At 40.7% G+C, this 14,378-nt stretch overlaps 1 protein-coding gene across 1 annotated transcript in view; it reads right to left on the bottom strand.

Annotated features, from left to right (window-relative positions):
• Positions 1–14,378, bottom strand: part of LOC122922917 (fibrocystin-like) — a gene marked incomplete at its 3' end in the record, with an annotated part of 234,407 nt that overhangs the window by 133,237 nt on the left and 86,792 nt on the right. The window contains exon 15 of the mRNA XM_044273686.1: positions 2,963–3,158. Within this exon, the coding sequence (XP_044129621.1) occupies positions 2,963–3,158 (196 nt within the window). The remainder of the gene's footprint in view (positions 1–2,962; positions 3,159–14,378) is intronic.

The raw sequence follows: 14,378 nt of genomic DNA, 5'->3' as shown, positions 1-14,378 counted from the left end.
ATCTTGCCCTCAGTTCACTGCTGTGAAGAATGTGAGTTTATGGAGACTTTATAAAGAATAAATAAGAATCTAGGCAAAAAAAATCTGCAAATGATAATAAAAAGGAGAAGAAAGACAAGTTAAAATGTCTTTCCATCCGACAAAACAAAACAAAACTTGTATTAATACTAATCTGAACTCTGATATACCGAATGTGATAAAAGTCTGATTGGTTTACTTTGTTTTACTAGATTGTATTTATTTATTTATTTAGATATTTGAATTATTTGAGCCTTTTTATATCTATTTGTATTTTTATTTATGCTTTTATTACAATTTAATTTCTCTATTTCTTATTTTTTCCTTTTCTTGACATATTTACTTACTTATCTGATTTCCTTCTTACTTTTCTAACACTTTCCAGTGTTTTCCGCAGTCCTATCCGGACAGAACTGAAGGGGGTTTTGGGCTGATCTGTTGATATTCAGTTTCACTTTTGACACAAGCCTTTCCTGGAGCGGAGAACGATCCCAAGTCGCCCCTTTTTCTATTAGCAGCTCTTATTGGCCATTTCATGCATAACAACAACAATAACAACAAAAAAAACAAAAAAAACCTCGACAAGCGCCCGCGTTCAGCTGCTCGTAGCCTCTGAATGACTCTGTTGTGCTCTGCTCGTCCCCATCTGAGGCATGTGTGTGTGAATTTACAAGCCCACTTGTGAATGAGGTAGCATCTGATATGAATTTATGACCATTTGTTTGCGGTTTAATGCACCCCTGCCACTTTTTTTTTTTTTTAAACAATGTTACCCTTAAAAAGTCTTTTATCAACGTAAAGACTTGGGGTCAAAAGTAACTTAACCCCCTGACAGTACGTACAATTACTGACAAAGGTGGAAGCACGAGCAGCTGCTGGCACCCTACCGGCACGGCACGGCGGATCCAAAAGTCACAGTATAAATAATAAAGTCTCATCCCCCTCCTCCCCCCCTACCCCTCTCCTCCTCGCTCATGAGGTCTGCTTTTTATATGAAGAATTATAGCCCTCCCAGCAGCTGCAATAATTGTGTTCCTATTGTCATCGACGCCACCCCCGGCCGCCCCCCTACAAGTACCATTGTTAACATCGAGTCAAGTGATTATACGCTTTGACTGATGTCGTTTTGGGCCCAGCTGCCTCGCCGCTGACGAAAACCAAACCGGGAGCGGCGTCTGCAAGATGGGGCTCTAAAACATAGCAGACCTTTTTGCATAAGTCAAACGGGAACAAATGAAGCTTTATAAGCCCGCTGACAAGGCAGGCCGTCGCGCTTTTGAAGTTGCGGGGCTGCCAGCGCGGCCCTTCCAGCCTCCTCTCCTCGGCTCAAGCAAACATTCCTCTTTTGATATCCTGCGCGCTCATTATCGATGCCCCATTTCAAGATTTTTGATGGAAGGGTGTTTTGTTTTGTTTTTTGGTATTTTTAATTTTTTTTTTAGTTTTATTCTGTCTTTGCACTGTCAGGTCTTCGCGAAAAACTAAAAAAAAACTAAAAAAAAAATAAAGACTTTCCTTGTGCCGCATCCTCAGTGTGGAATTTCTCCAACACTAAGTTTCTTGTCCTTGAAGGCAGAGAAGGTCTGAGCCGTGAAATTCTTAATTAAGCAGTAAATAGTGAGCGGGGTGTCAGCAGATGTAGCCAGTAGTCATGGAGACTGAGTCACATGTAACACGGATGGTGGGGGGGGGGGGAGTAATGCACAGGCCTGGGGCTTCTCCTTGAGTGGCAGCTGAAGAATTCTACAAAGCTTGTAAACTGGATTACTTGGCTGACTAATTATATCATACCATTAATGTAACTAAAAATAACTGGAAATTAGGGAAAGTTTTTTTTCTTTTTTTTTCCAATGATTTCAGGAACATGGCCATTCATTTTACATTGTTTTATTTCATATAAAGAAAATTACAATTAAAATAATTGGGAAAATAAAAGTAAATTGATACCTTTCTATTGTCAAACTAGAGAAAATAAAAAGTTTTTTTTTACATATTATTATTATCAGATTTGTCTTTATTTGTGTTTATTTTGTATTTCGTATTTAGCTTTTTTTTATTTTTACATGATGATTTTTATTATTATTTTTATTATCATCTCCACTGACATCACATAAGTTTATATTTATTTGCATTTCTTTTTATTTAGTATTTAGAATTGTTTAAATATTTTTGCATTACTATTATTCGTTTATATTAATATACCACCAGTATCAGTTTTATTTTTTATTAGTGTATTATTTTTTTAAAGTAACTAAAAGTTTAGATTTGTACATGATTATTATCATTTTTATCTCCACCATTATTAGACCAGTTCATATGTATTTGTTTCTTTTTATTTTGTCTTTTTTAATATATTTTTTCACTTTACTATTATTCATTTTTTATTACCACTATCTTTAGTTGTATTTTTTGTATATTTTCTATTTAGTTTTTACTAATTTTTGTATTTTTACATTACTATTTTTTTAAGCAACTAAAAGTGTCATTAAAAGACAAGCACATTGGTTAATAATAATATCCATAATCTTCATCACTGTTGTCATCATACATTTTTGCTAGTATAACAATTTGACCAGAAAATTTATATAAAAAAAAAAAAAAACAATGTACAGGCTACTAATCTCTTACTTTAGAGTGATCATGCCTGGCCATGTCAATCAAAGAGAAACTCGGTGTAACGGCAACACCCCCGTTGCTCCTAGGAGCTCATTTGCATACATTAAAACGTCATTTTTGTAAATAGTGTGGGCACATATCAACATGTATTAGACACTTAGGATGGTTTTACATGGTCAGGATAAGACCAGTACCAGTTCCAGAGCCCTCCACCAGTGCCCGCTATAGCTGTCCAATACAGAGCTAACCACAGGACCAGTGACAGATCCCCCATGGGGTGAGAGCCACAGAGCCCCTCCAGATATCACACACAGAGCGGTCACGTTACCCAGGTAGAGTAGGGTGCCACGTTTGCTGTCAAAGAACCAATCACAGGCATGGCATTCAGTGGGCAGAGCAGTGGACTGGCAAGGCTTCCCGACCAGCGATCCACAAGTTATGGAAATGTTGAGGACACTTGGTAAGTCAACGTGCTGGATATACAGGTGATCACCCGCAGCAAAATCATCGAAAGAGGCCGAGTACTGCAAAAGAGGAAGACGGAGAACATAACAGATAAATGATAACTAATATCATCACCGCGAAATAACTCAACATCTATCAACAGTATCTATATCTATTATCCATATCTATCTATCTATCTATTATCTATCATTATCTATCTATCTCATATCTATTTATTATCTTTATCTATTTATCTTCTATTTCATATCTTTCTATCATTATCTATCTATTGATCAGTCATCTATCTCACTGTCTATAAATACATTGGTTAAAAAACATACCGCCATCAAGTTCTAGTTCTCAGAGATCTCGCACAATTTTTTCACATTTGTGCAAAGATATAACATTTAGAAATCCAATCCATACCATAGACTAGTCTACAAACTACAATTCACAAAAAATCTAATAGAAGAGCATTGTACCATCTTGTGGCCACACGAGGTATTGCAGTTTTCCATCCGATTCAGATTTTCCAATTCTGCTTTTTTATTTCAGGCACTCTGACTTCCAAAACCAGCATCGGCACTACATACCATTACCATCTGCCAGTACTTACCTGCTACCGATTCTAAATGTTTAGGCTTCAATTTTTAACATTCTGCAAGATTCAAAAAAATCCAATCTCCTGTATTCCTCTGTTCGGCGTCTGCTCTGAGCATGTTCTAAAAATCTTCTCTGTACATCAGATTGTGAAAAATAATCTAATGTAAGGAAGTGCTCAGCTAACCTGTTACTGGCAAGTCTGTACACATGCTCAATCAGTGTCTCCAATAACAACCAACAGAATAGTGAGTGCAGCTCTGGAGCATAATACAGGATGTAACTCAGGATCAGTACAGGATAAGTAATAAATGTACACAGTGACTGCACCAGCAGAATAGTGAGTGCAGCTCTGGAGTATAATACAGGATGTAACTCAGGATCAGTACAGGATAAGTAATGTAATGTATGTACACAGTGACTGCACCAGCAGAATAGTGAGTACAGCTCTGGAGTATAATACAGGATGTAACTCAGGATAAGTAATGTATGTACACAGTGACTGCACCAGCAGAATAGTGAGTGCAGCTCTGGAGTATAATACAAAATGTAACTCAGGATCAGTACAGAATAAGTAATGTAATGTATGTACACAGTGACTGCACCAGCAGAATAGTGAGTGCAGCTCTGGAGTATAATACAAAATGTAACTCAGGATCAGTACAGGATAAGTAATGTATGTATGTACACAGTGACTGCACCAGCAGAATAGTGAGTGCAGCTCTGGAGTATAATACAGGATGTAGCTCAGGATCAGTACAGGATAAGTAATGTAATCTTTGTACACAGTGACTCCTCCAGCAGAATAGTGAGTGCAGCTCTGGAGTATAATACAGGATGTAGCTCAGGATCAGTACAAGATAAGTAATGTAATGTATGTACACAGTGACTGCACCAGCAGAATAGCGAGTGCAGCTCTGGAGTATAATACAGGATCTAACTCAGGATCAGTACAGGATAAGTAATGTAATATATGTGCACAGTGACTCCACCAGCAGAATAGTGAGTGCAGCTCTGGAGTATAATACAGGATGTAACTCAGGATCAGTACAGGATAAGTAATGTAATGTATGTACACAGTGACTCCACCAGCAGAATAGTGAGTGCAGCTCTGCAGTATAATACAGGATGTAACTGAGGATCAGTACAGGATAAGTAATGTAATGTATGTACACAGTGACTCCACCAGCAGAATAGTTAGTGCAGCTCTGGAGTATAATACAGGATGTAACTGAGGATCAGTACAGGATAAGTAATGTAATGTATGTACACAGTGACTCCTCCAGCAGAATAGTGAGTGCAGCTCTGGAGTATAATACAGGATGTAACTGAGGATCAGTACAGGATAAGTAATGTAATGTATGTACACAGTCACTCCACCAGCAGAATAGCGAGTGCAGCTCTGGAGTATAATACAGGATGTAACTCAGGATCAGTACAGGATAAGTAATGTATGTACACAGTGGCTGCACCAGCAGAATAGTGAGTGCAGCTCTGGAGTATAATACAGGATGAAACTCAGAATCAATATACAATGCAGGTGTGGACACCCTTTACCCTCAGAGAACTCAGCCCAGGTAAGCCTCTGTAGACACTGAACAGTACTGCATGAATTCATGCACAACCTGTAACATGTACCATTTATAATACTGCTGTCTTTTTTTGCGGCAGGGAGACCACCACTGTTACCACTGAACCCCTATAACTACACCCCATTAGTATTTCATTACCTTATTAGAAGTCCAATTTGAAGGATTTTATGTTTGGCAGTATGGAGGCCAGATATCCTGTTCCGTCCATCACTATGCTAATGAGTATCAGATTATTATAATGCCAGACATAAAATGTAATGACCACGATAATTAATGGAACATAATAAGCCAGATCATTGCAGAGCTTCCTCGTTTAGGTCAATTATGGAGCTGCATTTTAGTATTTTTTATTATTCATTGTTATATTAGGTTATATTTTTATATTACAAACTAAAAAGACAGGGTGGTATTAGCAGGAGGTGCTCAAACCCACATGCAGTCGTGCATATATACAGGGGAGCAAATCCTGCACTTGTGGCCTGTTGCTAATGGCGATCCCCAGCAAAATGCATACGGTGGAGGATGCCCGCGGCGAACCACAAGTACCACAATAGACATCTCACACAAGGTAACAAGTGCATATGTCATAATCAATATAACAATATAACAAAACAATAACAAATACAGGTGAACTCTGCAGTCTCACTAAACCCTCAAACTGATTTTAAAATTGAGAGTTTAGTCAACATGACCTACGGTGTAGAACATGTCTAAGCCCGGGCACCACGTCAAGGTTTCTCAAGTAGCCCGAGACCTAACGCTCTCCTACCTGAGCCGTATGGGCGATACCAGGAGCCAGTGGGCAAATTACAGGAGCATGAGGCCGACTCACAAACAGCTCACCAGTTACCTCCAGCATGTAACCGGGCTACTTGAGAAACCTTGACGTGGTGCCCGGGCTTAGACATGTTCTACACCGTAGGACATGTTGACTAATCTCTCAATTTTAAAATCAGTTTGAGGGTTTAGTGAGACTGCAGAGTGCACCTGTCTTTGTTATTGTTTTGTTATATTGTTATATTGATTATGACATACGCACTTGTTACCTTGTGTGAGATGTCTATTGTGGTACTTGTGGTTCGCCGCGGGCATCCTCCACCGTATGCATTTTGCTGGGGATCGCCATTAGCAACGGGCCACAAGTGCAGGATTTGCTCCCCTGTATATATGCACGACTGCATGTGGGTTTGAGCACCTCCTGCTAATGCCACCCTGTCTTTTTAGTTTGTATATATAGATGCCTGGAGGTGTATAAACTCCAATTTAAATGTGCCTGTTTTCCATCTACAGGCCACATTTAGGTGCACCTGTGAGGCCTGGGCCATACCAGCCAGTCTTGAGTGAGACTCGCAGACTCCTCCCTCCTCCCATTGCAAGCATGGTTACATGCTGGAGGTAACTGGTGAGCTGTTTGTGAGTCGGCCTCATGCTCCTGTAATTTGCCCACTGGCTCCTGGTATTGCCCATACGGCGCAGGTAGGAGAGTGTTAGGTCCCGGGCTACTTGAGAAACCTTGACGTGGTGCCCGGGCTTAGACATGTTCTACACCGTAGGACATGTTGACTAATCTCTCAATTTTAAAATCTGTTTGAGGGTTTAGTGAGACTGCAGAGTGCACCTGTCTTTGTTATTGTTTTGTTATATTGTTATATTATGCTTATTATTTTGATATAAAAGTTACACATTTTTACAAAAAAGTGCAATTCTTTTCTATGTCGCTGACTTTCAGGGCCACAGTCCATATAGAAAATATCGGAGTCTTGGCTGCAGGGGTTGCCAAGGTATCAATTAAAACTGGGCCCCAACATCTTTGGGGGGCCCAAATGAAAGCAAAATATTTGAATCCTATAAAGGGGGTCAGCAATCTCCAGCAATTCAGCTGTAGTGAAACTACAACTCCCAGCATTTACACTTGCTTTAGGGTCCATTCACACGTCCGTTTTTTCTTTCCTGATCTGTTCCGTTTTTTGCGGAACAGATCAGGACCAGATCTGGACCCATTCATTTTCAATGGGTCCTGGAAAAAATCGGACAGCACAATGTGTGCTGTCCGTTTCCGTTGTTCCGTTCCGCATGTCCGTTTAAATATAAAACATGTCCTCCTATTCTTTTTCGCAAAATTTGGATCCTGGTACAATACAAAGTCAATGGATCCGCATAAAACGGAAGACATTCGGATGTCATTCCGTATGTCTTCCGTTTTTTGCGGAATCCGTTCCTGGAAACACATAGCAAATTTTTTTATTTATTTTTTTTCAATTTTTTTTCAAAGAAATCCAAACAACTTTATTTGATTATTGAAATGTATACATGTTTCCGTTTTTTGTGGATCCGCAAAAAACGGATGACATACGGATGACATACGGAAACATTTTCAGGAACAACGGATCCGCAAAAAACGGACCGAAATTCGGACTATAGAAAAATACTGACGTGTGAATGTAGCCTTATTGTGTTAGGAACTTCTAAAGAAGTGAAATTAAACTCTCTGGAAACAATCAACAAGCAGGATAACAGCTGTTGACGGATCTGAAAATGACTCTTCTTTCTTGGCATTAGGGCTCGTTCACACGAATGTTTTTTGCGTTCTGTATACGGGCCGTTTTTTTAGTTCCATATACAGTTCAATGGTTCCGCCAAAAAAACTGAATGTACTCCGTATGCATTCCGTTTCCGTATTTCCGTTTTTCCGTTCCGTTGAAACATAGAACATGTCCTATTATTGCCTGCAAATCACGTTCCGTGGCTCCATTGAAGTAAATGGGTCCGCCCAAAAAACGGAACACATACGGAATGTACTCCGTATGTCTTCCGTATCCGTTCCGTCTTTGCGGAACCATCTATTGAAAATGTTATGCCCAGCCTAATTTTTTCTATATAATTACTGTATACTGTATATGCCATACGGAAAAACAAAACAGAAAAACGGAACGGAACTGGAAACACAACGGAAACAAAAAGCGGAAAAACGGATCCGGTAAAAACGGACCGCAAAACACTGAAAAAGCCATACGGTCGTGTGAACAAGCCCTTAACATGCTAATAAGCCGATCAGACTCACAACCCTTCTACGACATCATTATTTATTCACGATACTAGAGGCAAAAGATCTGTCAACAGGATCTTGTTGACGGTTTCCAGATTGAAACTCAAGAATTGTTTTTATACAACATAAAGTGTAAAAACATGAAAAACGGGATAAAACTGAATTGGTATTTTGATAGAAGAATCTGATTTTTTTTTTTTATAATTTTGGTCAAAAAATATAAAAAGCCACATCTGGAGAACCTGGCCTAAATGTATATTTTTTATACCAGTGAAAGATGCCTAGAAATGTGACTCCTATCGACCCTTCCACAATGTACTGTATATAATAAATTACCAAATGGGTCACACAAGTCTAATATTATTACGTTACCCATAACTATGAGAGGTACGAGGAGAAACAATCAGATTCCTTTCATCTTTTTGACAGGGGGATTTTCGTTTAATCCGAAAATGTTGGAAGACGGGGGATGGTGGATTATGTCATCACTGAACTTATTTAAAGTTGTCACTCACAATTTTGTTTCAACCCTTTAGGGACAAAGCCAGTGATGACCTTAAAGGGGTTCTCTGCCTTGGACAATTCCTTTTTATCAGAAGGCCCCTTAGAAAGTATGCGGATTACAGCATCTCTTCTAAAATCTGATGGAGAACCTAGGAGCAGGTCCATAATTACTCAGTGGCGCCATCACTGGAGACATTAAGCATTACATATTTCCCATTACATATTTATTTCAAGAGACACTCCTTGGAGTCAGTGTGAGATCTGGCTAATAGATGACGTCCTGAACCTTCTGTATATTAATTCAGAATTCTTTAATGGGGTGTTTGAAGATGGTATTTCCAAAAAGAAAAACCCGATGAAGGGACACAAAATGTGTTGTTTCTATATTTCCGAAAATCATAAATTGTTTATTTTTACATAATGTACATTTACAGAACTGAGAGCCACTTCCTTAAAGGGGTTATCCAACACCTAAAATGCCCCCCCCCCATATGCCCTGGGCCCCTCACAGACAATGTACTTACCTCTGTCCCTGGCATCCGCGTCGTTTCTGAAGTCCGTACGGCCGCCACTGCATCTCCCTGTTGCGCTGATGAAAACATCCGGTGTTGGGGCGGGCTGCCAATGGCAGGCGGTGATGGGAACAAGACTCCCTAGCATGGGTGACGCTAGGGAGGCTCGTCCCCGTCTGCCATTGGCTGCCCCCCCCCCTCCCCCGCCAGATGTTTTCATCCACACGCAGCCGTACGGAGCGCAGCGCAGCGGCAGCCGTACGGACTTTAGAAGCAACGCAAGTGCCAAGGAGCGAGGTAAGTACATTGTCTGTGAGGGACCCGGGCATATGGGGGGCATTTCAGTGGTCGGATAAGGCCTTTAATTATACTACAGAGCTGAACTCACTATTCTGCTGGTGCAGTCACTGTGTACATACATTACTTATTCTGTACTGATCCTGAGTTACATCTTGTATTATACTCCAGAGCTGCACTCACTATTCTGCTGGTCCAGTCACTGTGTACATACATTACATTACTTATCCTGTACTGATCTGAGTTACATCCTGTATTATACTCCAGAGCTGCACTCACTATTCTGCTGGTGGAGTCACTGTATGCATACATTACATTACTTGTTCTGTACTGATCCTGAGGTACATCTTGTATTATAATCCAGAGCTGCACTCACTATTCTGCTGGTGCAGTTACTGTGTACATACATTACATTACTTATCCTGTACTGATCCTGAGTTACATCCTGCATTATGCTCCAGAGCTGCACTCACTATTCTGCTGGTGCAGTCACTGTGTACATACATTACATTACTTATCCTGTACTGATCCTGAGTTACATCCTGTATTATACTCCAGAGCTGCACTCACTATTCTGCTGGTGGAGTCACTGTGTACATACATTACTTATCCTGTACTGATCCTGAGTTACATCCTGTATTATACTCCAGAGCTGCACTCACTATTCTGCTGGTGCAGTCACTGGGTACATACATTACATTACTTATCCTGTACTGATCCTGAGTTACATCCTGTATTATAGTCCAGAGCTGTACTCACTATTCTGCTGGTGCAGTCACTGTGTAGATACATTACATTACTTATCCTGTACTGATCCTGAGTTACCGCCTGTATTATACTCCAGAGCTGCACTCACTATTCTGCTAGAGGAGTCACTGTATACATACATTACATTACTTATCCTGTACTGATCCTGAGTTACATCCTGTATTATACTCCAGATCTGCACTCACTATTCTGCTGGTTCAGTCACTGTGTACATACATTACATTACTTATCCTGTACTGATCCTGAGTTACATCCTGCATTATGCTCCAGAGCTGCACTCACTATTCTGCTGGTTCAGTCACTGTGTACATACATTACATTACTTATCCTGTACTGATCCTGAGTTACATCCTGTATTATACTCCAGAGCTGCACTCACTATTCTGCTGGTGGAGTCACTGTGTACATACATTACTTATCCTGTACTGATCCTGAGTTACATCCTGTATTATACTCCAGAGCTGCACTCACTATTCTGCTGGTGGAGTCACTGTGTACATACATTACATTACTTATCCTGTACTGATCCTGAGTTACATCCTGTATTATACTCCAGAGCGGCACTCACTATTCTGCTGGTGGAGTCACTGTGTACATACATTACATTAATTATCCTGTACTGATCCTGAGTTACATCCTGTATTATACTCCAGAGCTGCACTCACTATTCTGCTGGTGCAGTCACTGTGTACATACATTACATTACTTATCCTGTACTGATCCTGAGTTACATCCTGTATTATAATCCAGAGCTGCACTCACTATTCTGCTGGTGGAGTCACTGTGTACATTACATTACTTATCCTGTACTGATCCTGCGTTACATCCTGTATTATACTCCAGAGCTGCACTCACTATTCTGCTGGTGGGGTCACTGTGTACATACATTACATGACTTATCCTGTACTGATCCTGAGTTGCATCCTGTATTATACTCCAGAGCTGTACTCACTAGGGATGAGCGAACTCGAACTGTATAGTTCGGGTTCGTACCGAATTTTGGGGTGTCCGTGACACGGACCCGAACCCGGACATTTTCGTAAAAGTCCGGGTTCGGGTTCGGTGTTCGTCGCTTTCTTCGCGCTTTTGTGACGCTTTCTTGGCGCTTTTTGAAAGGCTGCAAAGCAGCCAATCAACAAGCGTCATACTACTTGCCCCAAGAGGCCATCACAGCCATGCCTACTATTGGCATGGCTGTGATTGGCCAGAGCACCATGTGACCCAGCCTCTATTTAAGCTGGAGTCACATAGCGCCGCCCGTCACTCTGCTCTGATTAGCGTAGGGAGAGGTTGCGGCTGCGACAGTAGGGCGAGATTAGGCAGATTAACTCCTCCAAAGGACTTGATTAACTGATCGATCTGCAGCTGTGGATCATTGAGCTGCTGATCCTCAATTGCTCACTGTTTTTAGGCTGCACAGACCGTTTGTCAGTCTCATTTTTCTGGGGTGATCGGCGGCCATTTTGTGTCTTGTGGTGCGCCAGCACAAGCTGCGACCAAGTGCATTTAACCCTCAATGGTGTGGTTGTTTTTTGGCTAAAGCCTACATCAGGGTGAAGCTGTCACACCAAGTGCATTTAACCAGCAATAGTCTGTTCATTTTTTGGCCATATACAAAATCAGGGGCAAGCTGCGCCTGTCACCAAGTGCATTTAACCCTCAATGGTGTGGTTGTTTTTTGGCTAAAGCCTACATCAGGGTGAAGCTGTCACACCAAGTGCATTTAACCAGCAATAGTCTGTTCATTTTTTGGCCATATACAAAATCAGGGGCAAGCTGCGCCTGTCACCAAGTGCATTTAACCCTCAATGGTGTGGTTGTTTTTTGGCTAAAGCCTACATCAGGGTGAAGCTGTCACACCAAGTGCATTTAACCAGCAATAGTCTGTTCATTTGTTGGCCATATACAAAATCAGGGGCAAGCTGCGCCTGTCACCAAGTGCATTTAACCCTCAATGGTGTGGTTGTTTTTTGGCTAAAGCCTACATCAGGGTGAAGCTGTCACACCAAGTGCATTTAACCAGCAATAGTCTGTTCATTTTTTGGCCATATACAAAATCAGGGGCAAGCTGCGCCTGTCACCAAGTGCATTTAACCCTCAATGGTGTGGTTGTTTTTTGGCTAAAGCCTACATCAGGGTGAAGCTGTCACACCAAGTGCATTTAACCAGCAATAGTCTGTTCATTTTTTGGCCATATACAAAATCAGGGGCAAGCTGCGCCTGTCACCAAGTGCATTTAACCCTCAATGGTGTGGTTGTTTTTTGGCTAAAGCCTACATCAGGGTGAAGCTGTCACACCAAGTGCATTTAACCAGCAATAGTCTGTTTATTTTTTGGCCATATCCCAGTCTAATTCTGTCACTAAATCCATACCGGTCACCCAGCGCCTAAATACTAGGCCTCAAATTTATATCCAGCTAAATCTGTCCCTAGTGCTGTAGCTGGGCGAGTTATTTAGTGTCCGTTCAAGCACATTTCTTGTTCTGGGTTGAAATACAATTCCCAATTTAGCAATTTCATAATTTAGTGGTTCCTGCTATATCAGAGCTATTTGAAATCTATCCCAAAAAGGGTATATAATATTGAAGGTGCACATTGGGTCATTCAGAATAACTTCACACACACCCGCTACTGTGTATTTCCAAGTCTAATTCTGTCACTAAACCCATACCTGTCACCCAGCGCCTAAATACTAGGCCTCAAATTTATATCCAGCTAAATCTGTCCCTAGTGCTGTAGCTGGGCGAGTTATTTAGTGTCCGTTCAAGCACATTTCTTGTTCTGGGTTGAAATACAATTCCCAATTTAGCAATTTCATAATTTAGTGGTTCCTGCTATATCAGAGCTATTTGAAATCTATCCCAAAAAGGGTATATAATATTGAAGGTGCACATTGGGTCATTCAGAATAACTTCACACACACCCGCTACTGTGTATTTCCAAGTCTAATTCTGTCACTAAACCCATACCTGTCACCCAGCGCCTAAATACTAGGCCTCAAATTTATATCCCTCTAAATCTCTCGTTACCCACCGCTGTACTGTTGTTGCTGGGCAAGATATTTAGTGTCCGTCAAAGCACATTTTTTGTTCTGGGTTGAAGTACAATTCCCAATTTAGCAATTTCATAATTTAGTGGTTTCTGCTATATCAGAGCTATTTGAAATCTATCCCTAAAAGGGTATATAATATTGAAGGTGCACATAGGGTCATTCAGAATAACTTCACACACACGCTTCTGTGCATTTCCAAGTCTAATTCTGTCACTAAATCCATACCGGTGACCCAGCGCCTAAATACTAGGCCTCAAATTTAAATCCCTCTAAATCTCTCGTTACCCACCGCTGTACTGTTGTTGCTGGGCAAGATATTTAGTGTCTGTCAAAGCACATTTTTTGTTCTGGGTTGAAGTACAATTCCCAATTTAGCAATTTCATAATTTAGTGGTTTCTGCTATATCAGAGCTATTTGAAATCTATCCCTAAAAGGGTATATAATATTGAAGGTGCACATTGGGTCATTCAGAATAACTTCACACACACGCTTCTGTGCATTTCCAAGTCTAATTCTGTCACTAAATCCATACCGGTGACCCAGCGCCTAAATACTAGGCCTCAAATTTAATTCCCTCTAAATCTCTCGTTACCCACCGCTGTACTGTTGTTGCTGGGCAAGATATTTAGTGTCCGTCAAAGCACATTTTTTGTTCTGGGTTGAAGTACAATTCTCAATTTAGCAATTTCATAATTTAGTGGTTTCTGCTATATCAGAGCTATTTGAAATCTATCCCTAAAAGGGTATATAATATTGAAGGTGCACATAGGGTCATTCAGAATAACTTCACACACACGCTTCTGTGCATTTCCAAGTCTAATTCTGTCACTAAATCCATACCGGTGACCCAGCGCCTAAATACTAGGCCTCAAATTTAAATCCCTCTAAATCTCTCGTTACCCACCGCTGTACTGTTGTTGCTGGGCAA

Source organism: Bufo gargarizans, unplaced genomic scaffold, assembly GCF_014858855.1.
Source record: "Bufo gargarizans isolate SCDJY-AF-19 unplaced genomic scaffold, ASM1485885v1 original_scaffold_1056_pilon, whole genome shotgun sequence".
Lineage (NCBI taxonomy): Eukaryota > Metazoa > Chordata > Amphibia > Anura > Bufonidae > Bufo > Bufo gargarizans.
The sequence above is the reverse complement of the archived record's forward strand: the minus strand, read 5'-3'. Positions and strand labels throughout refer to the sequence as shown.